General features: G+C 48.5%; 1 protein-coding gene across 4 annotated transcripts in view; it reads right to left on the bottom strand.

Annotated features, from left to right (window-relative positions):
- Positions 1-440: 440 nt before the first annotated feature.
- Positions 441-25,653, bottom strand: part of LOC147615401 (amino-terminal region of chorein) — a 55,597-nt gene continuing 30,384 nt past the window's right edge. For 3 of the 4 annotated variants that reach the window (XM_086779495.1, XM_086779498.1, XM_086779496.1), the window contains 6 exons: positions 23,172-23,329; positions 21,729-23,088; positions 21,370-21,632; positions 1,860-2,108; positions 1,511-1,667; positions 441-1,320 (listed from right to left, as the gene is read on the bottom strand). In XM_086779495.1, coding sequence (XP_086635621.1) covers positions 1,031-1,320; positions 1,511-1,667; positions 1,860-2,108; positions 21,370-21,632; positions 21,729-23,088; positions 23,172-23,329 — 2,477 coding nt within the window. In that variant the 3' untranslated portion in view covers positions 441-1,030. The remainder of the gene's footprint in view (positions 1,321-1,510; positions 1,668-1,859; positions 2,109-21,369; positions 21,633-21,728; positions 23,089-23,171; positions 23,330-25,653) is intronic. The other variant, XR_015262846.1, reaches the window with a different exon arrangement.

A 25,653-nucleotide genomic window follows, 5' to 3' on the forward strand; every position in this document is an offset into this window, starting at 1 on the left:
TAACTCTAGATGAGAATAAAACCCCTTATTTTAAACTCACGCTATCTAACGTACTTTTCACTCACTCCCCCAAAGAAAAGGTATGAAGACAAAAAATTATATGCACCATTAGCTACTTTAGGGTTCACGCCCCAATATGGTGTCCTACCTTGGTTGAGGAAAAGGAAGCAAGGATTATGAGTGGTGCCAAAGAAAGAGAGATTGATGGAGACAACTTAGGTATTGAAGTGCTATGGAGGAGTTGCCCTAAAGTAATCCAATACTTTGTAGCTTCTTGACTCAAGAATGAGAACCATGTGAAGGACATTAGGAGTGAATGCTAGGCGGATTTTTATTGATTATAATAGTGGACCAAAACTTTGAATTCCTTCTACACAAGCCTTGAACTTATATGTATTTCCTTTCATTAAAATAACACTCATAACTTACAAACTCGAGGATTAAATTTTGTCAAAACATTACCATTACATCGCGAGACAAAAGTAGTACAGCTCTTGAAGGGCTATGGAGGAGTTGCCCAAAAATACCTTGACGCGAGAATGGGGGGCCGGTGAGAGGTATTAAGAGCCAATGCTAGGCCAAGCTGAGAGACTTTCTCCCATGAGGAATAGAAAACCAATGACCAATTTAAATTTCACGATGATGGTCTCTAAGCAGACAGACTTTCTCCTATGAGAAATGGAAAACCAATGACTGTCTTGTTATGCAAGCAATGAGCAGAAACATTGCGCTCTATAATTGTACAGGTTTTTTGAACTTAATTGGCACTAAGGCTTGCATTAATCCCTTTCAAGTGTAAAGCTATTAGACGAGGACATTATGCCAATATTAGAACTTGACTTGTGCTTGTCAAGAGCATCATGATACATGCCAGACTTTCAAGGCACTTCCATCCATGAGCACTCACATTATTACTGGTTACTGCTCCTGGCAATGTACAGAACGTTCAAAGAATAATGAATAGAACCAGATTCCCTAGATTACTCTATATACACATTTATGGCCTCAGATTGACTTGATTTGTAGCCTGCTAAACTGCATTTCGTGACTTTACCAGCAAGTCTTCCATCTCAGTTAGTTGGTGTGTCAATGCCAACAACTCACATGACACCCCTTCACTGTTTGAACACTTGGCTTCCATGAGTTTGCTACCCAGCTTTGCGCAGATTTCCTGAGAGTTGAGCACAGCTTGCTCAAGCCTGGACAGATCTGACTTCTCAAGGAGAAAGCCATTATAGGATGGTATAGATCCAACACTCCCAATACTACTTCGTCGTCCTACCTTCTCCGAAGTAATCAATCTATCCAAGCTGCCACTTCCTGGAAACACAAACATGCTTCACGTGAAAAGCCTTGACAACCATTAAAATCGACACCAAGAAAATGTGCTTGAGCATATTTTGATTTTCAACACTACATAGAGATTAGAGCTCTCTCTGACTCTTGCAACAGCTTGTTTTTTAGGAAAGTGAGAAAGATGCTGCAATTCTGCTATCCTCCTAATGATTACCAATGCTACTAAGCTGTTTGATTGCAGCTTGTCCAATTGATCCCTGCATTTCCAGAAGCTGCATCAAACCAGATGCAATTCTGCTGGCTGATTCTACTTCTAGCTTGACTGTCTCAATCAGATACTCAACCTCCTCTTTTGTAGCCTCAACTTCAACCTGAAGAAGGGCATGCACCAAAACAAAAAAAAATTAATGTTGGCAAGCCTGCCTTTACAAAGTTTGACACACCACATATGTGACCATGCAGAAAGCAACAGATTGATATGAAAATCCTCAAAGTTCAGGCCCTGCCCACTTAGCATCATTTATTCCCAAACCAAGTAGCCATCGAGCAAAATGAGAACTTACCGGTTTCTTGATCCCAGACCTTATGCTCTTGATAGCCCATTGACCCATGTGCATATCAGCATCCGCTTCAGCTTCTCTGAGACCAAATAACACCTCAACATCAAGACCACTTTGCATTCCTCGACTTCTTTTCAAGAACATAGATCCCTTCCGTAGCCCATCATTTGGAGTATCATTACACATTGACGGCTGCGCCGGCATGCCAATAAGAGAACATGGCTTCATGAATTCGAGTCCCTCAATTGCTACCTACATTTTCAGAAGGGCATGGTGAGTGTGAGTGATAGCAAGAGTAAAAACTAAGCAGAGAACCAACAAAAGTGTTTTGCTAAGATTATAAATAAAATCCACAAGAGGCACAAAGGGTTGGATATCTTCCCACTTTCCAAAATCAGTGACTTCCCGAACCAACGCTGCCTAGGGCTCTTCTTGCTCAAACTCCGTAGACACATAGGGACACTTTCTTGAGAGAGCTTTGACCCAAGCCACCCAGACCCCTCCCTCACCAGCCAACCATCACCAGCTTCTTCCCGACCCAAGAGGAGGAGGACCCCCATAAAGTGGATCCCGTGGACCCACCTCGGGCTGTTGCGGACCCATCTTCCCCGAGAGGAGTTACCTCAGACCGGGCCTCCACATTCCAATATGCCCAGCGCCCCGGCCCCTTGGACGTTGGCCACAATCCTCTCATCAGCTTCAAATCCAGGACATGCTTTATCGCCATCAAGCTACCTTCCCACATGACATAGCTGAGGGAGACCTCTCAGCAATACACGTAAGCCCCATGCTTGATATTTCGGAGAGTAGTTATCCACATGCTTAGGTCTACCAAGTATCACATCGTACGAATCTGTGTGTCCAGTAAAGTTCATGAACGCAAACATATGGCAGCAGCAAAATGAGAAGACTTTCATCTTCAAGTTCTACAAAATCCCCATAGGTTGCGTGACATGGTATCGTAAACCATTTTCACAATAAGGTTTGTTCCCTCAAAGGAGGCTGTTTTTCCCCATTTTTCCCAACATTGCTTTGTGAAACGATGCTTCCTCTGGCTCCACCATGAAGAATTGCAAGACCTTGATAACCCTTATGCACCACTAGAAGTGTTGCATTCATGTCATCACTCTCATAATACTTTCCCATCTGGTTGACCGAAATTTGAACTAGTTCCGGCAAGTCATTCCTTCCTTCAACCAATTCTAAATCTTCCTTGACAGGAAATGGTAATTCTTCTTGGTTGGTGGATTTGCTTGCATTCTCCTTTCCACCCAGTCTTTTAAACCAGTCCAAAGTTGGGGGTTTCCTCTTAGCCAGGTTGTCAGCCTCGCCACATCTCTGGGAGTTGTGGCACGGCTGGCCATGCCCAAGCCTATGCAACTCTTGTAGCCATTTGGTTCATCTCTTTTTTAGTTTTGGGTGACCAAGTGTAAATAAGGACCAGTTGTATAAATATAAAATTCTCATCCCCCTTTGTGCCAAATGAGTATAGTCTTATCTCATTGTTCTCTTATGTCTATGGTATTTCCACGGCTCCGTAGTATCAAATGAAACCCTTGCACTACTTTTGGTCTCCTCGACCCATTGGGATCTTTTGAAGACAATAATATAACTCTCGTTTGAGCGAGATTCTCACAGGCAGGGATGTCATTTTCTATACAGAGAATCATCGGAGCCTTGAGAGGGGTTTACCATACATAACCGGGTATAAGCGGTGGTTAATTTTCCGAGGTGAGGCCCGCACATCAGGAGTACATGGCTCAACAGGGGTACCTGTCCTTTTTAGACCCCACCTCCGACAGATTCTCAACATCGTCCGGAAGGACGCGGATGCACGGTATCTTTGGGTGCGGCTACAACTTACCCGGGACTGAGTCATCCACATTATTGTGTGTTATTTTCATAGTCACAGGGGACGGAGGGGACGGAGGCTTGGAACGCCGGGACGGCGAAACGGGACGGCGCAGGGACGGGGACGGCAGGGGACGGACGGACGTCCCCCTGGACACAGACACACACCTATCACCTGCTCACACACATGGCACTCCTGTGTACGCTCCCTCCATCATATCCCCCATCGGCCACCTCTACCCCCACCACCAAATCCCCGTACCACCACCTCCACCTTCTTCACAACAAACATGGTCCTCAAGGCCATCCATAGACTACATAATGGGCGGGCCCAAGATCACAAGGGACTCACTAGTGAGGTACATCTGTTACCCTGGCGCCCCTACTAACCTACATGTTCAATAGAGGCCTTTGTGAAGGATTTCGATCCTCTTGGTCTGCTAATGTAACATGCGGAAGCTTGATGAATAGAATCAGTACTTCAATGGACAGAATTCAATATTCCTTCATGACGAAGATAACGCACAAGATAGAGAGATATGTGCAAAAATAGAGAAAGAGAGAGAGAGAGAGTGAGTTGGACATAGTATTAGTTCCCGAGTACCCTCTATAGGGCCCCGACCACAGATGGTGTGTTTGCTTTATTAGAATGATGAATAAATAACGCAAATCATGTAGATCTTCTGATTTGATTCTTGACCTTTCACCTTCACCTTTGGCTTTAGAATCCCCTTTGGTTGTCCTAGCCCTTGGAAGCCTTCAGCCCTTTGTGAATTGTAAGATGCTGAAATGAATTCCTATGCGATGCTTTTCTAGTTCGTCTAAAATGTTGGTCGGTGGGTAGAACACGAGTCCGCCTGCTGATTTATCTCCCACGACCTGAATTAAAACCCTTCACACCTTGCTGTTGGCCATGATCTGGCCGCCTCTTGCTGGGCTGTCCAGCCTACGCATGGCTGCCCATGGGCTAGACCAGTCTGGCCAAGCCATAAGGCTGGCCGACTGGGCTGCCCCGGCCATAGGTATTGGCCGACAGGCTGGCCGCCTTGTTGTCCAGGCCCCCCAGGGCTGGCCGACAGCATATCCAGCCATGCTGGCTGTAGGACATTGGTCATGGGCCTCCATGCCACATGGTCCCTAGATTGGCCCACAAGGACCACTCCCTTGCTAGGCAAGGGTTACAAGCCCTTTTCTGGAGTAACCCAAAGGGCGGCCCCTTCTCCTACATGCAACTACATGCTCTAAGACCCACATGCCTAGTATCTAGCTACAATCCGAACACCTAGAACATCTGACATCACTCTAGAGGGTGACACAGTACGGACTGGCACTGCTTCATGTGTAGGACTTGCACATCTAACCAAGACCATGTACGAGACTTGTACACCTAACCTTGGAAACTTAGAGTGGAACCCTGGCTCACTCGTCCCAGACTGGGGCTCACAAGGGACCACTTTCCACTCTAGGTCCTGCACCTGCTGTACAAATATGTCCACGTGGTGTCATCCAAGTGTGGGATGCACATGGCATCCTCTTCTACTTAACTTGACGGAAGCTGCATAGCCTCCAAATAGTCCGTCAATTTTCGCTGGAACCGTGCTTGAAGCGGTGCAAAAGGATCTACTCAGGAACCATCACTTCAGGTTCGTCAATAATGTTTGGTTCCGCTTCGTCTTTAATCTCTGAAGGGACTGGTCCTGCATATGGTTTGAGGCAACTGACATGAAACACATCGTGCATAGTTCAACTCAGAGGTAACTTCAATTTCATTGACACCTCGTTGATCTTTCTCCGGATAGAAAATGATCCAAAGCTGCTTCTTTTTTTTCCAGGAAAAAGATCCTTCTATTAGTTAATGAAAAACAGCCACAAAGGGCTAAATACAACCACGAAGGGCTAGATACAAACTCGCCTCATGTACGGGGCGCAAATCAAATAATCAAAAAGGAGAAAGATGCACTTCCCCTCCGGTTGGCCGCTCTATGAGAAGAAGGCTATCTCATGCAGAGAGAGGGGGGGGGGGATAACCACACAGGTGGTCTGTAATGCCAAGTGGGATCACCACCTCTATCGGTGAGAAAAGGGTGAGCCTACCATAGCCTTAAGAAAGCGTCCGCCACTTCCGCATGCGGTCAGAACCACCCTGCAACTTCCCCCATTGACCACAGAGGGTATGGATGATGCCGAGCCAAATGCTCCTGAAGGACTCCGCAGGCGGAATGTGGGCATCCTCGCTACATCTAGCTCGCCATATGTGCCAAGCTGCAATTCTACTGCAAATCTCCCATCTCTAGCATGAGCCCGGTCTCTAGTGGTCTGTAAACCGGCCTTGGTCTTCACACGAAACCAAAGGGCGGTGCAAAAACAAACTTACACACAAAACACTTCAACATCTTTGAGGACCTAGAAAAGGAGAACAAACAGAGGGAGCTAGAGTACTCCTGCAAACAATGCACGAACACCGATTGGCCCCAAAATGCAATGGCGCCCCTTGCGGTATTTCTTTAATTGATTATAAGAGCTTTGATTACAATAAGGTTGGAAACTTAGCCGTCATAGTAGAACTCTTGAAGCTTGTCCACTCGGCATTCACAAACAAGTTCAACTATTGTTCACATCAAAAGACTCTTTCACATTGAGTCCTGCATACAGAAGCTTTCTCCCATGATCAGGGCTACCACAAAAAGACTCTTTCACATTGAATCGTGCATACAGAACGTCCAGCTGGACACAACGCTCCCTGATCCCCCCCCCCCCCCCCCCCCCCCCCCGCGCGGGGTTTTTTTTTGCAGCCAGCCGCCTGTAAACTCCTGACCAGCCTTCCATAGGCATGTGCAGGCCCCAGCATACAGCCGACTCTAGCCAGAGAAAGAAAGCCCCTGTGCGCCGCCAGCAAACAGCCCTCCGTGTGCCAAGCGAAAGAGGGAAAGAGAGAGAGCGTGTGCCGCAGCTCCAGCCCGTCACCCCTCCAGCTTCCAGCCCTGCCCACCAGAGAAAAGCACCTCCATAAGCCACATGCAGCCCGACTTCTCCATAAAAAGGGTCTCCCCCAAAAATAGCTTATGGGCCACGATCCCTCCATCAAGGGGATTGTTTTTTTTTTAATCTTTAAATCCTTTGTCCTCCTCTTTCCACATGGGGTTAAGAAAAAGGTCCTTCAAAATTTTGACCCCAAGTGTGACTGTTTGTCAAAAGTCCTGCTTGCACTTGTGTCTTGCACACTGACCACCATGTTCCAGTGCACACTTGCATATTGTCAAGAGAAAAACACAGGGTCATAACAGGTCCGTAGATGGGGCTGTGACTGGTACTGCCAAAATGCGGAGGTGAGAGACTTGAAGGGCTAGCCCCCCACCATCCTCCTTATAAGCCCTAATCACCTCAGCCTCTATGGCCCAAGCGACAGTGCCCCATGTAATGATCCGAGTCGAGGCCCTGTCCATCGTGAAGATGCAGAGAATCTGCAACCAAACCTGCTGAGCCTTCAGGCAATCCCAAAGACAATGTCGCTGAGACTCCCGAGGGTGGCCGCACCTCGAGCAAGGTGCTGGCCAACCTCCAACTACCAACCGCCAAGCTCCTATGTGCCATCAGCCAAAGAAAGAGGTTGATCTTTCGAGGCCGAAAACTGTCCCGAAACCTCTTCCAAAAATTTGACAAGTAACGCTAGGAGAGGCCCTCTGACTGCCAATGTATTGCATTTGCCAGGGTGCCATCAACCTCTGGCAACTAGATCCTGCAGCCTAACCACGTTGTATATGCAAAAAAGGGGACATCCAGAGTCTCCTCCCGATCAACAGATCATGCCAAGCTGCCACATCTTGGCCAAAGCTGTCGCCTCCCAAAAGGTGAAGATGTTGTCCACAATGCTCCAATCTTGAACAAAACCTGTCTGAGTGTCATGGATCAAGTCAGAGAGAAAAGGCTGAAGTCTCTTGCTGATGGCCTTGGCCAAAATCGTGTAGGCGGTCCCAAGAAGGGTGATGGGTCTCCACTGCCAGATCTCCAATTTGTCACCACCCTCCTTAGGAGTCAAGTGTATCAAACCCTCTGAAAGCCTCTCTGGCATGGCACCTGTGATCATAATCTCATTGAAGGTAGCTCGAAGGTTGCCTTCCACCAAGTCCCAATGACGAAGAAAGAAAGAGACTGGAAGCCCATCCATCCGCCCATAGGCATTTGCCCTAGGAAGAGTCGTCAATGCCTCCGCCAGCTCCTCTGCTGTGAATGGAGTCAATAAGAAGGACCGAAGAACGGGGGGCCCACCTCTCTCGTGTGCCACCAAACCCTCTTGCGCACGTCCATCACCTGTGGGGATACTAGGGCACCAATGAGAAGAGATCGGAAAAAATCCGTGGCGACGGCTCTCACATGGGAGGGATCAGAAACAATAGCTCCATCCTCGCCACGCAACCTACGAATGCCATCTCTCCTCCTGTGGTGGGGGCCGGCTATCTCAAAGAAATCCCCCGTGCCTCTGTCGCTAACCTGGGTCGAAAAGGAAGCTCTCGCATGGTACCTATACTCCACCCCTCCTCTCCTCGATGGATCTGATCTCCGTGCGGGTGACAGCAAGCTGACTCTCAATCCAAGCGCTATTTGGGAAACTCTCCTAAACCCGGTGAAGAGAAGCCAAACCCCTCCTTAGACTCCTCTCCTCCTCTCACGAAATCCCTCCAATCTGCTCTCAGCTACCTCCTGCAAAAAGCTGCTAATCTCCTCTAGGTCCGCATCCAAGATACATGTGGCAGAGCCTGAAATAAAATCCAGTCCCGCCCATATCTGCTCTATCATGCTGTTGCAGATCTCGGGGTCCTTTATGAGGCTGTCCGAAATCCTAGAGCTCGTGTGTCTATCCCACCTCCAAGGGTCTTCTAAGGACAGAATAACCGAAGCGTGATCTGAAAAAGTAGTGCCCGCCAAGATACCGATCATGGCCGCAAGCCCACTCATCCACATAAAACTTATCAAGTCTAGAGAGGCTGGGGCCGGTGCTCCTCCGAAGCACAGGCTCCCAGGGGTGCACCCAAACTCAGCAGATGCCAAGGATCATGTCCCCTGAGTGCCAGTATCAACTCCTCCCATGCAAAGTGATTTGCACCTGAGACTGTGGCCGTGCCTCCTCCGAGCTTGTCCTCTACTGCCTCAATCATGTTAAAGTCTCCACCCATGCACCAAAAGTCAGCCTGCGGAAGGACCTGTCGGACTGTGCTCCATAAGATGGCTCTACTTGCTGCAGCATTCGGGGCATAAACATTGAGAAAGCCCACGCGATCCTCTACAATCATTATGGTAACCCACATTGCTTGCCTAGAGACTGACTCCTGCGCCTATCACTGCCGCTAAAAGCTACTCACTGACAAAAATACAAACTCCTCCCTGTGCCCCCGAGGGGCCAAAGGATGGAGACCAAAAAGTGTGACTCCTGCCTGGTAAAACCTTCCCATGGGTACGCCCCTCAGAAAGGTGGAGCTCCTGGAGGAAAAGAATGTCAATGGGTTCCCCAACTGAAGCTCTCTGAAGCTCTCCTCTGAGGACGCCTCGTCTCTATTGAGCCCCCCCTAAACCCTGAATGTTCCACGAGGCTATCCGCATATCAATCTTTGTGGGAGACGGAACTATCGGAACTGGCCTCCACTCGAAGAGCCTTGGGCGTGGATTTAGATGGGGAATAATCACAACCCGTCCCGGGACGAAGGTGCGCCAAGTGCGCACGGAACCTGTCCTCTATGTGACGCCACTCTATCCGAGCACGAGAGTAAACTCCATCAATCACAATGGAGGTATCTATAAGAAGGGGGAGGGGTACTGTAACTCGCGGCGGGTGCCCGCGGGACTAGGGCCTTTGACACACTTGTTGATACCATCAATGCATATTAAAACCATAATAGCTGGACAAAACATCCACAAATGCTGAAAATGGAGCTTGCACAACCTTAACACATATCCATCATCACTTTGCATAAAACATAATAGCTGGACAAAACATCCACAAATGCTGAAAATGGAGCTTGCACGTGTGACACCGCATAGAGGCCGGAATGGGCCGACCCCGCCCTTGGAGTATTTTATTACCCAAGGAGAATAATATCATGTACAAGCTTTGAGGGCCTTACTCTCCCACGGGAGATGCCGGATTATCCATATACAAATGCCATGACACAGCCCAACACGAGGCAACCAAGCCGAAACATAGGCTGTAAAAATGCCGAGCCAACAACATAATCCATATACCTCCGTGTGGGTACTAATTCTTCCCCAAAAACCACGGGTCTTCATGCAATAGAGCTGGTACAGCAAGTACAACTCTCCATTCAGTCGGTACAGTAGGTACAATGGCTGGTATAGCTGGTACAAATGGCTGGTACAGCAAGTACAATGGCTGGTACAGCCAGTACGGTGGCTGGTACAGCATGTACAGCAAGTACAAATGCTGGTACAGCATGTACAGTGACTAGTACAGTAGGATACAGTTGTTGGTACAGCAAGTACAAAAGCTGGTACAGTCGATACAATGGGTGGTACAGCAAGTACAATAAGTACAAGGACTGGTACAGCTAGTACAATGGCTGGTACAACAAGTACAAAGGCTGGTACAACAAGTACAATGGCTAGAAATCATAATAAATGATTAAATACCCTTGCCTTCAGTATTTCTTCATGATGGAAGCCTCCAAAAACAGTCCCCAACAGCCGGTATTCTTCATGGACAGCCTTCAAGAGAGAGAGAAAAGAGAGTAGCCATCATTAGGGCAAGCCTGTAACGATGGTAGAGGCTAGTGTGCAGCAAGAGAGCCTCCATTAATGAAGAGAGAGGGCTCCAATTTATAGATTTGGGCCTCCCATGAGCTAAAATGACAAGAGAAGGCTACAATGACAAGTGGAGAGCTACACAATAGCTGAAGTGAGAAGTGTGAGGCCACTTGTCTCACTTTGATCCACTTTCTAACGTGTCAGGCCACTTGTCTCACTTTGGTCCACTTTCTTGCAACATGTCCCAATCTAAGAGTGGGTCCTTCCATAATCTTTACCTCTTCCAACTAGTAGACATTCTATCATAGGCACTTTGCCAACTCTTGGTATCTACTCAATTCCAGATGTAATGACACGAACAGAATTTCCATCGTAGTCGGGCCAAAAATAGCAACTCTCCTAAATTTTAGGAGTGTGGTCCTTTGTATTCTAGGATAATCCCCCATTCCCAAAGCTTGTACTTTCCAAATATTTAGACATCCTGGCGTCCACCAGACCCCTTTCATACTGGGAAATGTCCAGGCTAGTGACACGTACTACGACTAAGACATGCAGGAACACAAGAGCAGCACCTCCAGGCTAGAGGCCACCACATCCGTCATGATCTCTATGCCATGAGCCTCCAAGCTCCATCCTAGCCAAAGGGCCAGAGGTGAGTGAGCACGTCGATGATGCAAAGATCATGAAGATGGTGTCAAGCTCAACTGCGTGCCCTAGATGGCGAAAGCCACTAACTCTGAGCCCACTCCGTCCCCAAGGCTGCACTCAAAGGAAAAGAGAAGATCATCGCGCCTCTCTGGCGTAGAAGGTCCGGAGTGATGAAAAACCCCACATATCCGAATGGGGGCTACTGTCTTCTCAAAAATATGTCCTTCCACCGGAAGACATCGGAAGAAACTGTAATCCACAGGCAACCCCAAGATCCTGGGGGACCCACCTGGATGCCCTCACCAGGGAAGCAACAATGGTCATCTCTAATGGCTTAGAGAAACGATGAATCAAGCAGCAAACAAAACTCGCCGGCTGTCTCTATTCCAGGTTGGGGGACGACGGGAGTGCTCTGGAGAGGCGAAGGGAGGCGGGAGGGCGGGCTCAGAGAAGAGGACAGGATAGAGGGGATTGTTGCGGGAAGAGTCAAAGGTGAGGACGGAGGAGGAGGGTGTGGGGAGGGGGAGGGGGAGGCGGAGGAGGCGGAGGCGGAGGCGGAGCGCGGCAAATGGGGAGGGGGGCGGAGAGGCAGGAGAAGGGGTGCGGCTGGGAATCATCCATCGAAGAGGGAGTCTGCTGGGAGGGGCTCGTCGAGGGCTCAAGGGGGCCAACTGGCCTCACTGGACACTAAGAACCGGAGGAGAAATCTTGGCGGGGAAGTGACCGCCAACCAGAGAGGGCCCATCGCCGACACTAAGGGGGCCCATCACCGACAAGTGGATGCTTTGATAAATGCTCGAAATGGTTCTCTGACATAATCGAATCCTCCTGTACTTCGTGACCCTAGTGCGCGTGACGGCAAGGCTCAGCTCTCATAGTCAGCTAATGGCCCGAGCGCAGACCAACGGTCCGCCACTCTCCGGTAGCAGGGTCGTCTGCATTCGGGTCCAAGTGATCCGCTACCTGAGAGCCTGTCTCTCTTTCTTCCCCCTGGTGAGAATCTGAACGGGGACCGAGGAGGGAACCACAGGAGGCAGTCTCCTGGACTAGCTCTGAGGGAAAGCTCTAGCGAGGTAGCTCATCTGCCTGCAAATGAAGCATTGGCCCGAAAGGCCTAGGTACTCCACTCACTAAATGATGGGATCACCCCGAAGACATGGGATAGATATACATGAGGCACTGACTCCGCCAAGGCAATATAAATGCAAAGGATGGAATCCTGGCTGCTCGTGCAAGGGACGAGACAGCGCGCGCGGGGGCGGGGAGGGGGGGGGGGCAGATTCCATCCCTCTCCAATGGCTCCACCAATCACCGGGAGAAGAGGAAGGTATTCCTTCGTGAGGCTTGGGAAGCAAACTAGGAAGCCCAACATGCCAACCACAGGGTCGAATGCGGGGTTGAAGCCGTGTTGCCACTGTGTAAAGAAGGCTTGGGCCATATGCAATGCAACGGGGCTCAGCTGCATGACTCAATCTAACGCTACAGGCAAGTCAAACTCAACCTGGTAGTAGCCGTGTCCCAGAGGATGAATGTCTATGATCTTTGCAAGCCCAACGATGAGGCTCACCTGCAAAAAATCTCTAAGTTGTCCACGCGTAGGCTATTGACAATCTTGCATACCAAGGTGGAGGCCTCTAATGCTGCAACAGTCGTAGTGACGATCTGAAGGTCCGCTTCGTAGAAAGATATGCAAGTAACGACGGCCTCAGTTGGGATTGATGGAGCGGCTGCCATGGAGTCCTCCTAAGGGTGAAGCCCAGAAAATGCCAAGACTTGCTGAAAGGAGAACACCCAAAAAAAACCTAAGAAAACTATCTGCAAGAGCCGGAGGGGGAAGAAAAAAGGGGAGAGGCTACGGAGGAGGACAGAAGGAGACCCGGGGGGGGAGGGGGGGAGAGCTGAAGGGAAAGGGGAAGGCGCGGCACAAGCGGGAAGGGTGACGCAAAGGGGGAAGGAGGGCAATGCGAGAAGGGAGAAGGGGCAACATGGCCAGAACGGGGGGAAGAGGCGTAGAGGGGGAAAGGAAAACACACCCGGGGGAGGGGGGGAAAGGGGGGAGGGAGAGCGAAGCAGAAGGGATGCGCGCAGGCAGCGAAGGAGAAGGAAGAGGGGGTGCAGACAAAAGCAAAAGGGAGGCGGCGCAGGCAGCGGGAACGCAGGTGGGGGAAAAGCGCTCAAATTTACTCACTCGACATCAATTGGTTGCTCTCTTCTCTAGAAATGGTCCGAAGCTTATCGCCAAAACATATGCACTTCCCACTCGATTTGCGTGTCAAGGCCATAGAGGAATTGCCCTTTCTTGTCCTTATCAGAAATGCCTAATTGCTAACATAAGTTTGAAATTTTGTTGGTATACTATAGGACTAGTTGCGCATTTTGACGCGCCCCCTAAACTCATCTTCGAGTCGCTCAAGCTAGTGGGGCAGTAGAAAACGCCGCTTAAGATCTAAGACGAACTCGTCCGTGACATACGTTGCCACACTGAATCTAGTGTGGAGCCCATAGGATGGCCTCGCCCTCTAAATACCAGCTAGCCAAGATATGTTGTCACTATCATTTTTTTGCACATCACCAAAATAAGCTTCACATTGATGCAACCAAGAATAAAGAGTCGTGGGGTCGAGTTCACCATTTTACTTACTGAAGTTCATCCTCTCGAGAGGATGACTGGAGGAAGAAGATGGTGTCGCCCTTGCATCTAAAGCCGCAAGAAATCTTTCATGCTCCACGCGTCAGTTGGCATCTTCTTGTGTGGCAAAACGGGATGCTATCTCACGGTCTTCCATCAATCGAATCTCCAATGCTCGCATCTGCTACTCAAGTGGCGAACTCGGATGCGGTAGGAAGGGTTACTTGAAAGAGGATCTGCTATCGTGTTTTGGGAAAAAGGAGGAGAGAGAGGAGGAGAGGAAGAAAAAGGGATTGGAGTACGGGTTCTTTCTTCCAGGGCCAACATCTGCGCCTTCTGCTCTTCCAACTTAGTGTTCTGGTTTGCGAGTGCTCGCATCATCGTCTAGAACATCTCGTGCACACTCATGTTGTCAAGATGGGGAACGCGGAACAATAATATAATAGACCAACACTTCAAATACCAGACAGAGCATGGAAACACAGCGGAATAATCATAAACAATACAATATAAATACACCGCACTGAGCCGGAACAGCCGACCCCCCCTAGGAACTTCTTTATTGAGATAGAAGCTTTTACAATGCACCAAGGTGCAGGTGCATACAGCACCGGATTTTCCACAAAGCATCAGCACATCTCTTGCCCAAATCCCAATCTAGAACCAAAATACAAACATAGCTCCAGGAAGCCATCCGATAGACTGTCTCAAAACAGTCCCATAATCAGCCCATAAACTGTCCATAAACCAGCCCGATACGCAGCCCAAAAACAACCCCGAATTCCGTGCCAAATCAGCCCCATAACGGAGCCATGAATCAGCCCCAGAGCAGCTCGCGGGCTCTCAGATCAGCCCCAAAAACAGTCCATAAACAGTCCACAAACCAGCCCCAAAAGAGCTCTCCTATCAGGTTCTGGGAGAAAGCGACCAGCCATGTGGCTGTCCTGGAGGAAGTCGACCAGCTCTATGGGAGGTTTGGAAGAAGTCAACCAGCCTAGTAGAGGGTATGGAGCAAGTTGGCCAGCCCTGTAGAAGGCATAGAGCCCCGAATCTACTGTACAGCCACCGCAAGAGAGAGAGTGTTCCCAACTGCTACCCCTTCTATTTTTCTACGAATTCAGCCCATCCTCCCTTTTGTTGGAGTCGGCCAGCTCTTTTTAGCCCTTGCTTTTCCCCCTTTTGCCAAAAGTGGCCTTAGCTGCCAAAAATAACTACTTTTAAGCTTTTTTTCCCAAACTTGCTCCCCAAGCTGGAGATAGGCGCTCTGTTTTGTCCACATAGACCTGTCCAAAAGTAATAATATGTCCAGCCCTTTGTTAATTATGTGTGAAAACACTGACTTACCGTTTTAATGATGAAAACCCCATAGTGCTCATGCTGCATAGCCATATTTCAGGCCAAACTTTGCCAGTAAATGCTCCCGCTTTCTTCTGTGGAAAAATCCCCGTTCACACCTTGGTTCCACCCAGTGTGTGAAACACTAGTCAAGACGGGTGAAGGGACTAAATGGTGACACATGTCTACTATCCCCGAAGGAATGCCTGCTCCTTGTTCCGGATTTCTTTGTTCTCTCTCTTCATCGAAGTTCGCCATAGTGGGAATATGCACGTCCTTTTTGGACCGCAACAAAACCATCCACTATACATGTGGGAGACTTTCCGAAGGCTTCCAGAGGCTAAAAACCAACCGTCCTTCAAGGGACGGGAGTCACACCGAAAGGGATGGTCCTCCGGAGCCTAGAAACCAACTACACAAGTGAAAAAAATTTCTGGTTTTCTGGCTGCGTCTTCACACTTGGAGAAGGCTTTGATACCAATGTAACATGTGGAAGCTTGATGAATAGAATCGGTACTTCAATGGACAGAATTCAACATTCTTTCGTGACGAAGATAACGCACAAGATAGAGAGATATGTGCAAAAATAGAGGGGGAGAGAGAAATCGAGAGTGAGTTGGACACAGCATTGGATCCCGAATCCCCTCTGTAGGGCCCCCACCATGGATGGTGCTTTATTAGAATGATGAATAAATAATACAAATCCTGTTGATCTTCTGATCTGATTCTTGACCTTTCACCTTCACCTTGGCTTTAGAATCCCCTTTGACTATCCTGACCCTTGGAAGACTTCAGCCCTTTGTGAATTGTAAGATGCTGAAATGAATTCCTATGCAATGCATTTATAGTTCCTCTAGAATGCTGGTCGGTGGGTAGAACATGGGTCGGCCTGCTGATTTATCTCCCACGACCTGAATTAAAACCCTTTTTAATAAGCACCTCTTTCACACCTTGCTGCTGGCCTTGATCTGGCCGCCTCTTGCTGGGCTGTCCAGCCTGCCCATGGGCTAGCCAGAAGTCTGGTCAAGCCATAAGGCTGGCCGACTGGGCTGCCCAGGCCATAGGGCTGGTCGCCTTGCTGTCCAGGCCCCGCTAGGGCTGGCCAACAGCATGCCCAGCCATGCTGGCTGTAGGGCATTGGCCATTGGCCTCCATGGCCCCTAGATTGGCCCACAAGGAGTACCCCCTTGCTAGGCAAGGGTTACAAGCCCTTTTCTGGGGTACACCAGAGGGCTGCCCCCTTCTCCTACATGCAACTACATGCTCTAAGACCCAGATGCTTGGTATCTAGCTACAAGCCGAACACCCGGAACATCTGACATCATTCCAAAGGGCGATTCATAGTACGGACTAGCACTGCTTCGTGTACGGGACTTGCACACTTAACCAAGACCATGTACGGGACTTGTACACTTGACCTTGGACACTTGGAGTGGAGCCCTAGCTGACTCGTCCCGGACTGGGATTCACAAGGGACCAATTTCCACTCCAAGTCTTGCACCTGCTGTACAAATATGTCCACATGGCATCCAAGTGCGGGATGCACGTGATAGCTCACACCACCACCACCATCCTCAAAGCCAGATATCCACTTGATCCTAATAACTACACGACGATCATGTTTGGCCACACATTGGCCAAACTCTATGGATCGGTGATAGAGACAGCGCTCAATTCATTTGCAGAGAAACAAGGATGCCGAGCCTCAGGACAGGCAGGCTTTCGGAGGAGCTGCTCTACCCTTGACCACATCTTCATCTTTCATGCCATTATCGAGGAGGGTAGAGCATGTCATCAGAGGATTTACATACCACCATTAGATAGGAGCAACTCGTAGTAGCCGAGATGGCACATGCTGCCAATGGTGCGGGAGGTTTCGACTCCATTATCATCCCTTTTTGGCCAGCGAATGAATCAAACCCCAGTTGTTGGTAGTTACATGACCACATCTTCACCTTTCGTGCCATCATCAAGGAAGAGTATGACTTCAGAGGATTTATTGCTGCTTTTGTGCATTTCCACAAATTTTTTAATAATTCACCCAGAGCCCACCTCCTACAGCGTCTACAAGAGATAGGAGTCCCATTTGACATGGTTTGGAGCATCACCGCCCTCTATGAGTCCACGCGACGAGTGAGAGCCCCAAGAGGTACATCGTAAGAGATTTTCAGCAATATTGGGGTGAAACAGGGCTGCCCTCTATCACCCACTCTTTTTGGCCTCTACATTGATGAGATCTCAAGCTTCATTAGGCAGGGCTGGTCCCACATTGGCAGGCATATTGATCCCCTTACTACTTTATGCAGATGACATTGTCCTCCTTTCAAATTCAGCCAAGGGGCTTCATAGATATTTGGATGCCTTACAAGATTTTTGCACTCAAGGAGACCTCACTATTAACCTCGGTAAAACCAAGGTGAAGGTCTTCAATACCTCCCGCCCCTTCACATCCAGATTAAGCTTCACATACAGAGGGGATCCTGTGGAGATTGTCTCATCCTATGTCTACCTTGGTGTCACTTTCAGTGGCCCACGCTTCACCATGCTTCCCGCAGCACATGCTAGAGTGACACGGGGATATGCAACCTTGAGCTTACTTGAACGACAGTGCTTCCATGCACATCTCCAAGAGCCCAAGACAAAGGGTTATCTTTTTGACACCCACGTCACACCAGCCTTGATGTATGGGGCAACCTTCTCGGAGGCAGATTTATCCAATGAGGATTGGTACCGAGTTGAGAGGCCCCAGGTCATGATGTTCTCCCGTATGATCCGCAACAAACCATCAGTCCCACACCAGATCATCCAGGCAAAGTTTGCTACAGCCCCGATGGTAGTGGATGCGCTCTTCCAGAAAGTCACATATCTCCATCGCTCTTGAGCGTGGACTTATCCAACAGCCAGGTTACCTGAGTGCTCACATGTCCCATGCCATGCGGATTGCGATTGGCCAGATTCGGGTTTCATCCCACCGCCTCAAAGTGGAGACAGGTAGAGCTAAGCACATCTTCAGAGCCACGAAGCTCATACGGAAACCTAGGGAGAAGAGGATCTAACGTGATTATGCCACACAGAGGTTGAGACAAAGGAGCATTACATATGTCACTGCCCAGCATGCTATGAGATCCGTAGGAGGTTTCACTGTCTGTTCCATGAGGGATTTGGCCCACTCTCCAGGCTCATTGACTTTCGGAGCAGCATTGCCTAGGGCTCTTCCTGCTCGAGCTCCGCAGACACAAGGACACTTTCTTGAGAGAACTTTGGCCCTAGCCACCCCGACCCCTCCCTTGCCAACCAACCATCACCAGCCAGCTTCTTCTGGACCCAAGAAAAGGACACCCATACAATGAATCCCATGGACCCACCTCAGGCTGCTTTAGACCCACCTCGCCCGAGAGGGGTGACCTCGGACCAAGCCTTCGCATTCCAACGTGCCCAAGGCCCCTAGCCCCCCAGACGTCGGCCACGATCCTCTCATCAGCGAAGACATGTTCCATCGGCATCGAGCTACCTTTCCACATGACGTAGCTGAGGAAGACCTCTCAGCCATAATCATTAGCCCCATGCTTGATATTTTGGAGAGTGGTATACCATCTATTGGGGGCTGATGCTCCTCTCATGTTTCATGTTTTTGGTATTCCATGATGAGATTTCCATGGACAGTTTTGTATCACTCCAATGAGACACTTCTGTTTTGTTATATGTTTTATTTTCCGTTCCATGATGAGATATGCCATGGACATTATTGTATCACTTTGGTCTCTTAGGCCCATTGGGTCCTTCATAGACTCTTAAAATTTATTTCTTTCTTTTCTCTCTCTCTCTCAGATTGTCTTAATTTTAGATTCACAGGAGGGACTGCAGAGGCATTTGGATGCTTTGGGGGCTTTTTGTGAGGAGTATGACCTCAAGGTGAGCCTAGGAAAAACCAAAGTCACAATTTTCAACACAGCTAGGGCAGCAGCAAAGAGAAATCGGTTTACATATGGTGGTGGAGTGGTGGAGATAGTCTCATCATACCTATATCTGGGTATTACTTTCTCAGGACTGATCTTCACAATGAGGCCAGTAGCACAGACACGGATGGCACGAGGGCATGCAGCTTTGACTAGGCTCGAGAGGCAATGTTTCCAGGCCCACTTCCAAGAACCAAGAAAGATGTTGCTCTTTGATACCTTGGTCACTCCTGCAGTATCTTATGGGATAGGTTTTTGGGGACCAGATTTAGGGCAAAAAGACTAGCAAAATTTAGAGAGGATACACATCTGGTTGTTGTCCAAGATGATCCGGAGCAAAGCATCGGCACGAGCATACCATGAACAAACTGCTCCCTGTGTCTCCAGTGACCAGTCTCATGGAGGAGTCTAGGGGTAATTTGGGGAGGCGATCTCTACCTAGTGCATATACCTTGTGTAAGTATATCGCTGTCAGGAAAAGGGTACCGCTCCAAATTCTGCTCTGATGATCTCATGTGGATGGTTCGCCTCACACTCCCTAAGCATTGATGGTCCAAGATGATCCAGAGCAAAGCATCAGCGTGAGCATACCATGAACAAACCGCTCCCTGTGTCTCCAGTGACCAGTCTCATGGACTCTAGGGCTAATTTCGGGAGGCAGTCTCTACCTAGTGCGTATACCCTGTGTAAGTATATCACTGTCGGGAAAAGGGTACAGCTCCAAACTCTGCTCTGATGATCTCATGTGGATGGTTCGCCTCACACTCCCTAAGCATTGATGGCCTACCACCTTTCCTGTATAGCCTTGACGCACCCCTCTTGCCCCTCACGCACCAAGAGATCAACCACCTCATCCGCATAGACCTCACTCAATTAGACATCCATATCACATACCCTCAGGAGCTGCCCACCAAATCTCAGTCCTACAGTGAACATTTTCTCAAGCTCACATTCATACAACGGCCTCACTACCTACAAAGACACATGTCACATGCCATGAGGATGGCAACTGGCTAGATCCAGGTCTCATCACACTCGCTGAGGATAGAGACAGGGAGATACAAGGGCATACATGAGGAGCAGAGGACCTATCAGATGTGTACCACTGGGGAAGTAGAGACAGAGGAGCACTATATCTGTAGATGCCTAATATACTATGAGATTTGGGGCCAATACCATATTGCCTATTCAGAGGGAGATTTGGCCCACTCTCCAAGAGATAGACTATTCACAGCACAAAGAACAGGATGGGACACATCACACAGTTCTTGCACAGGTTTTTGCCTACACAAACCCAGAGGTGACCAGACGTTGTACCCATAAGCGGAGCCCCAGCTCAGGCAGACCTGCTAGCGCCTTACCCAGAGCACCCATCAGCGATGGGTCACCATTGAGAGAGCATGCCAAATCCGATGGGCCCAATGTCCAACCCCACACCTAGGTGCAGACCCTCGACACAGCAGCTCCAGATCCAGGACATACTTGAGCTGTACTGGGAACCCCCCCCCCACCCCAAACCAGCACTGGATGTGTCTCACCTCATAGATGTAAATGTGGATGGCATAGACACAACAGCTACATGATATACACATGCCCCAAGGCCCAAAGCCTTGGGGCTTTAGCTAGGCAGCATTATTTTGTCCTTTCGTCTGTTTACCAGTTTTTTTGTAACACATAATCTTTGTAATCCCTTATGTCTCATAGACCTTATGGTCTTTTGAAGACATTTAATATAACTCTCTCTCTCTCTCTCTCAGGAGCTTTCCCTTCCCACAGTCCAATTTCAGTCACTCGTGGCCTGCATGTACCACCGGGTGATTTTCCTTTTCACCGTTCAATGTGTGTGCGTGCATGCGCTCACGCGCACGCGTGCGTGTGTGTGTGTGTGTGTGTGTGTGTGTGTGTGTGTGTGTGTAGAGAGAGAGAGAGAGAGAGAAATGAAATGAAATGGAATGTTATATTAACGTCTTCAAAAGGCCATAATGACCTATGTGTGTGTAGAGAAAGAGAGAGAGAGAGAGAGAAGTTAAGCTTAAATTCTCTGGTTTCTGATTGGGTTTCATGTTCTACTTTTGGTCTCATAGATCCTTTGGGTCTCTTGTAGGAGTTGATAAATTTTTTTTCCCTTGTTTCTCTCTTTCCCTCGTATGGATCATATGCGTTCTGCTGACTTGGCTAAGCCATTAAGAGAGTTATCTCATCTCCCCCAGGTAAAAGCTGCAAATTCTTGTCACCAAAGATAGAAGGCACTGGAAAACTAGCAATAGGAGCTGTTCCTTCTTTTGGACCCCCCACAACTGTCTAATGTAGTCTGTTAGCGATGGCATTTAGCAGAACTTACAATAATTCTTTGCACAGGATGCTTTGAGTACAATCTGCCGTTCTCACCATCCAAATCCTTATGACAACCTTCAGCAGTAATGCCAAAACATTGAAAGGCCGAATGCCAGCACCTCTCCCCTCTCAAAAAAACATTTTCTGTTTGCTCTGAATCAGCTTCTAAACCTTCAAGAGCAAAAATCCAGTCTTTCAACTGAATATTAAGCTCGATTTCATCAGGAATCCCCAGCTCCCACTGTTGATTATTGCCTGCACTGGCTTCATCTGCACAAAGTGGTTGGAATATATTAGTGGCACAGTGTTCAAGGGAATTATATGCACTTAAATGCCAGGCTAGACATTCAATTATAGCAAACATACCTTGTATAATAACTTGAGGTGTAGGCTTTAGAAGCCTTGCAAATGGTCCATTTGATAGATTCTTTAAAATCCTTTTAAGTCCCTTGCCAGGTCCACCATCTGGTCCAAGCACACCAAAACGATATAGAAGAGCTTCACTATACACCATACCACCACCTAAACGTATGCCAGATATTTTAGCCATAACTCTGAGGCTGTGACATTCTGCATCTTCAGGTCTGTAGGGAATTACGTTAGTAACATCTATGTCAAGAAAATTCCGCTCATTACTGGACACAGCATGATCAGAACCTCCATTGCAGCTTGCTTCATATTTCCCATTGCTTATCCAAAACACAGGCCTCATGGAACTCTTAAGCTTTGATCTTCCCTTGGAAGGAAGCTCAAACGAAGAGGCAGAAAATTTACTGGTCTCCACACACTCCACCAGAACATCTTGCCAAGCCAGTCTTGTTGCTATGGCAATAGCACCACCTAGTGTTCTATGGGTCACTTTTAAGCCAACTCCATTCCCAGATATTTGAACTAAGGGTGGACCCAGCATCTCTTCGTGCCCAGAGAGCGACTCCAAAAATTTTAACTCTAGGATTTCCAGACCCAGGCCAACAGCGGTGTCACTTGGAGCCATCTCAAGGATGCTCCCAAAAGAACCCAACCTTTTCATTGAGGAACTCCTTGAAACCTCAGCTGGCTTAACTTTCTTTGATGTCCTTGTGACTTTGAGGAGGGATTCATTCACCTTTCCCAAATGTTCGTACATTTTAAGGACAAAAAACAGTTGCTCTACTGATGTATTAGAGGTCAACTGCTTGCAATGTACACCAAAGCGTACAATTCCCCCAGGAGGTGGTACAGTTAATATTGGATCACCATCTCCAGTTACCATTGCCACTTCAATACATGGTTCCGTCATTTCAATGCACCTCCATAAACCAGCAGACGAGCCTAACTCACACTGACCATTGGCTACATCATAGTTACCTGTTTCAAGAGCAACATTCATATGCATGGCCCACATCACCCACCTTCTCTGGCTTGCATCAATGGGCTGCCCTTGCCATAGCATAAAACATGCTGGATCTTTTTCCAACTCAAGGGTTTTGAAATTCAGAGAGGGAGATTGGACGAATATAAAATCTTCCACATGCAACCTTACCCCTTTAAACTCATGGTTACCATCAATGTCTTGAAACTCTCCACCATGATCTGCAACCTCCACTGGAATCACCAAATCCAATTGCTTGAGTGTGAAGTACATTGAATCCACTGACGTGGTCGGAGTGACAACTCCATGCTCAACAACGACACCATCCACTAAGAAAGAAGCTAATCTCAAGCATGACTCCTCATGTAGTTCAACCTGGAAAAGATGCCGATAGCTTATAAAATTATGCAAATTCAATACAAATGCCATCTCAAAATCTTCCTAGCAACAAACTCAACCTTCAAAGGTTGGCATTGCACCACCGTCTGTGATGCCAAAACGGGAGGTGCAGGTGAAGGAACCATCTGAACCGAATACATGCACAGCAGAGGTGCCACAGCACTTGTAGAAGTAGGGTCACTTAAAGGATAAATTCTCGGCCACAATTTCTCGCTGGCTGCAAAACTCAATGAGGGAAAAACACTTAGCACTCCGTAACATGCTGTACATTTGTTTGTAAACATAAGAGGACCGTAGAACGCTCTCCTCTCTCTCTCTCTCTCTCTCTCTCTCTCTCTCTCTCAGCTTCACACATGCAGGGTAGACATTTGTTTCATCTTATGCACCATTTCTGGACCCTACTTCTTTATGTGCCAAGCAGCTCAGGTACTCGGCCTTTTCGATCGCCTTCAGGTTGTCAGGATGACCTCTGAGGAGGATTGCTGTGCTCCCCTCTAGTGGGTTGGATTAGTTTGTTTTCATGGGGGTGCGATGCACATCCCTTGTCAATGTCGCCGAGGATCTTTCTTGGCGGCTTTGGCTATGGAAAACTGCCCCCGTAGTCCAGCTTCAGTGGGACCCAGGAGAGTGGCACTGGAGACCCCCCCCTCTCCCCCCCCGTCGTGGCGGCTCCCTTCTCCCACTAGTTTGGATTCGATCTGCTCCCTCCACCCTCTCTTGATCTTCAGCCTCTGCGAGGACCTACCCCCCTTTGCCTTTTGGTGGGCCTTCTCGGTCGCCTTCAGGTTGTTGAGATGATATGTGAGGAGGATTGCTGTGCTTCCCTTTAGTGGGTTCGAGAACTGCCCTCTAGCCCAGCTGCAGTGGACTCAGGAGAGTGCCCCCCCCCCCCCCCCCCCCCCCCCCCCCCCCCCCCCCAAAACAAAAAAAAAAAGAAAAAAAGAAAAAAGAAAGAAGAGAAGTACGGAGGCTCCCCTTTTTTCTGGTACTGAGTTCACGTGCGGAGGAGGATACAGCTACATCGAGTGGAGGATGCGAGAGCTGTGGCTCGGCATCTGATGATCTATGATTTTTCTTCCCACGTCCTCTTCAACTTTGGGAAGAGGTTGTGAAGGAGCTTCTGCCCCCAACCCAGACAAAAGCCTAGTGCAGTGCTCAATCGGGGCAACTAGGAGAAATGAAGCCTATCAGGCTAACTTTCAGGAGCCTAGCACTAAGGGATGGCTTTTTGACACACTTGTGACACCTGTGGGGCCTCCTTTTGGGGAACAAACCTCTGGGACGTTGACTAGAGAAGGATGGAGAGATTGCATGATAATTTCACGGATGATTCGGAATAAGCCTTTAGTGCCCCACTCCATTATTCTTGCAGAGTTTGGAGCAGCCCCCTTAGTAGTTGATGCCCTCTTCTAGACATTGACCTGTTGGATATTTCGGACTCTAGTAAGTGTCCAGTAGTGTGTGACCACTTTACGTGTGAACACCCTCTTATTAAGAGAATATATGATAGGGCCTTGGTGCCAATATAAAGCATTGCACATGGTGGAAATATTATCATAATACAATCAGTGTTGAATTGTGCACCAACTCTCTCTCTCTCTCGTGTGTGTGTTATCACATCTCCCTCTCTCTTCCACCCATCCATGTCTATGCACCAAGTCACCATGGCTTAATCTCTCCTTCCACTCACTCTCTCTCTCTTGGCTGGAACCATGTTCACCTACATGGTGTCAAAGCAAGGGTGAACCCTACATCACCACCACTGTGATGTGTTTTTCACTACAGCCCACCCTCACCCACTTCTCATACTTTGCGTTTTTTTTTTTCTCTCGTTCAATGATGTGTTTTTTTCTGCCCGCCATCCATTCTACTGCCTGCCACAGGATGCGTTTTTCTCATGAAGCTTTGTGTTTTTTGCTGGCTGTCCGGCATGCGTTTTCAGCATACAAACGCCACCCTCACGATCATCTCTTCATCAAAAGAAGCCGACCGGCTCAACAAGATTGATGTCCAAGTCCATGCAAGACATAACCGAATTGATGCGGAGTGCTTACCAGAGACTGCCTATGGCTGCTGAAAGAAATTTTGACTATCCAAGAAGATCGCTGCGAACGGGAGATGGCAGAAGATGAAGGAACAACATGTTAGACAGTTAGATGGAATGGAGAAAGAAAGAATCACACGACACCACGCATGCCCACTATTATTCATGACATGATTGAGGAGAATAAAAAGAGGAAGATTCGGGCATTACATGTGCATGTGGTTGGACTACAAGAAGGGGAGTTTGCCAAGGCAGATGCCACCATACCATGTCAAAAATGGGCATGGAAGGCACACCATATATAGATGCATGGAGAGCAAGTAAGGACACCACTAGCCAGCAAGCATTCTTGGCTCATATAGTAGCCCTCAAGGGAGAGAAAATTTATATTGGTGATGACCTCACTCCCACACAAGTGGAGCATAGGAAAATGAGCATGCCACAGGTGCTTGAAGCCTGTAAAGCGAGGAAGTCGGCAGTTTATAGAGAAGGCAAGG

This window comes from Cibotium barometz, chromosome 40, assembly GCF_041138505.1.
Source record: "Cibotium barometz isolate CiBa-2024 chromosome 40, ASM4113850v1, whole genome shotgun sequence".
Taxonomy (NCBI): domain Eukaryota; kingdom Viridiplantae; phylum Streptophyta; class Polypodiopsida; order Cyatheales; family Cibotiaceae; genus Cibotium; species Cibotium barometz.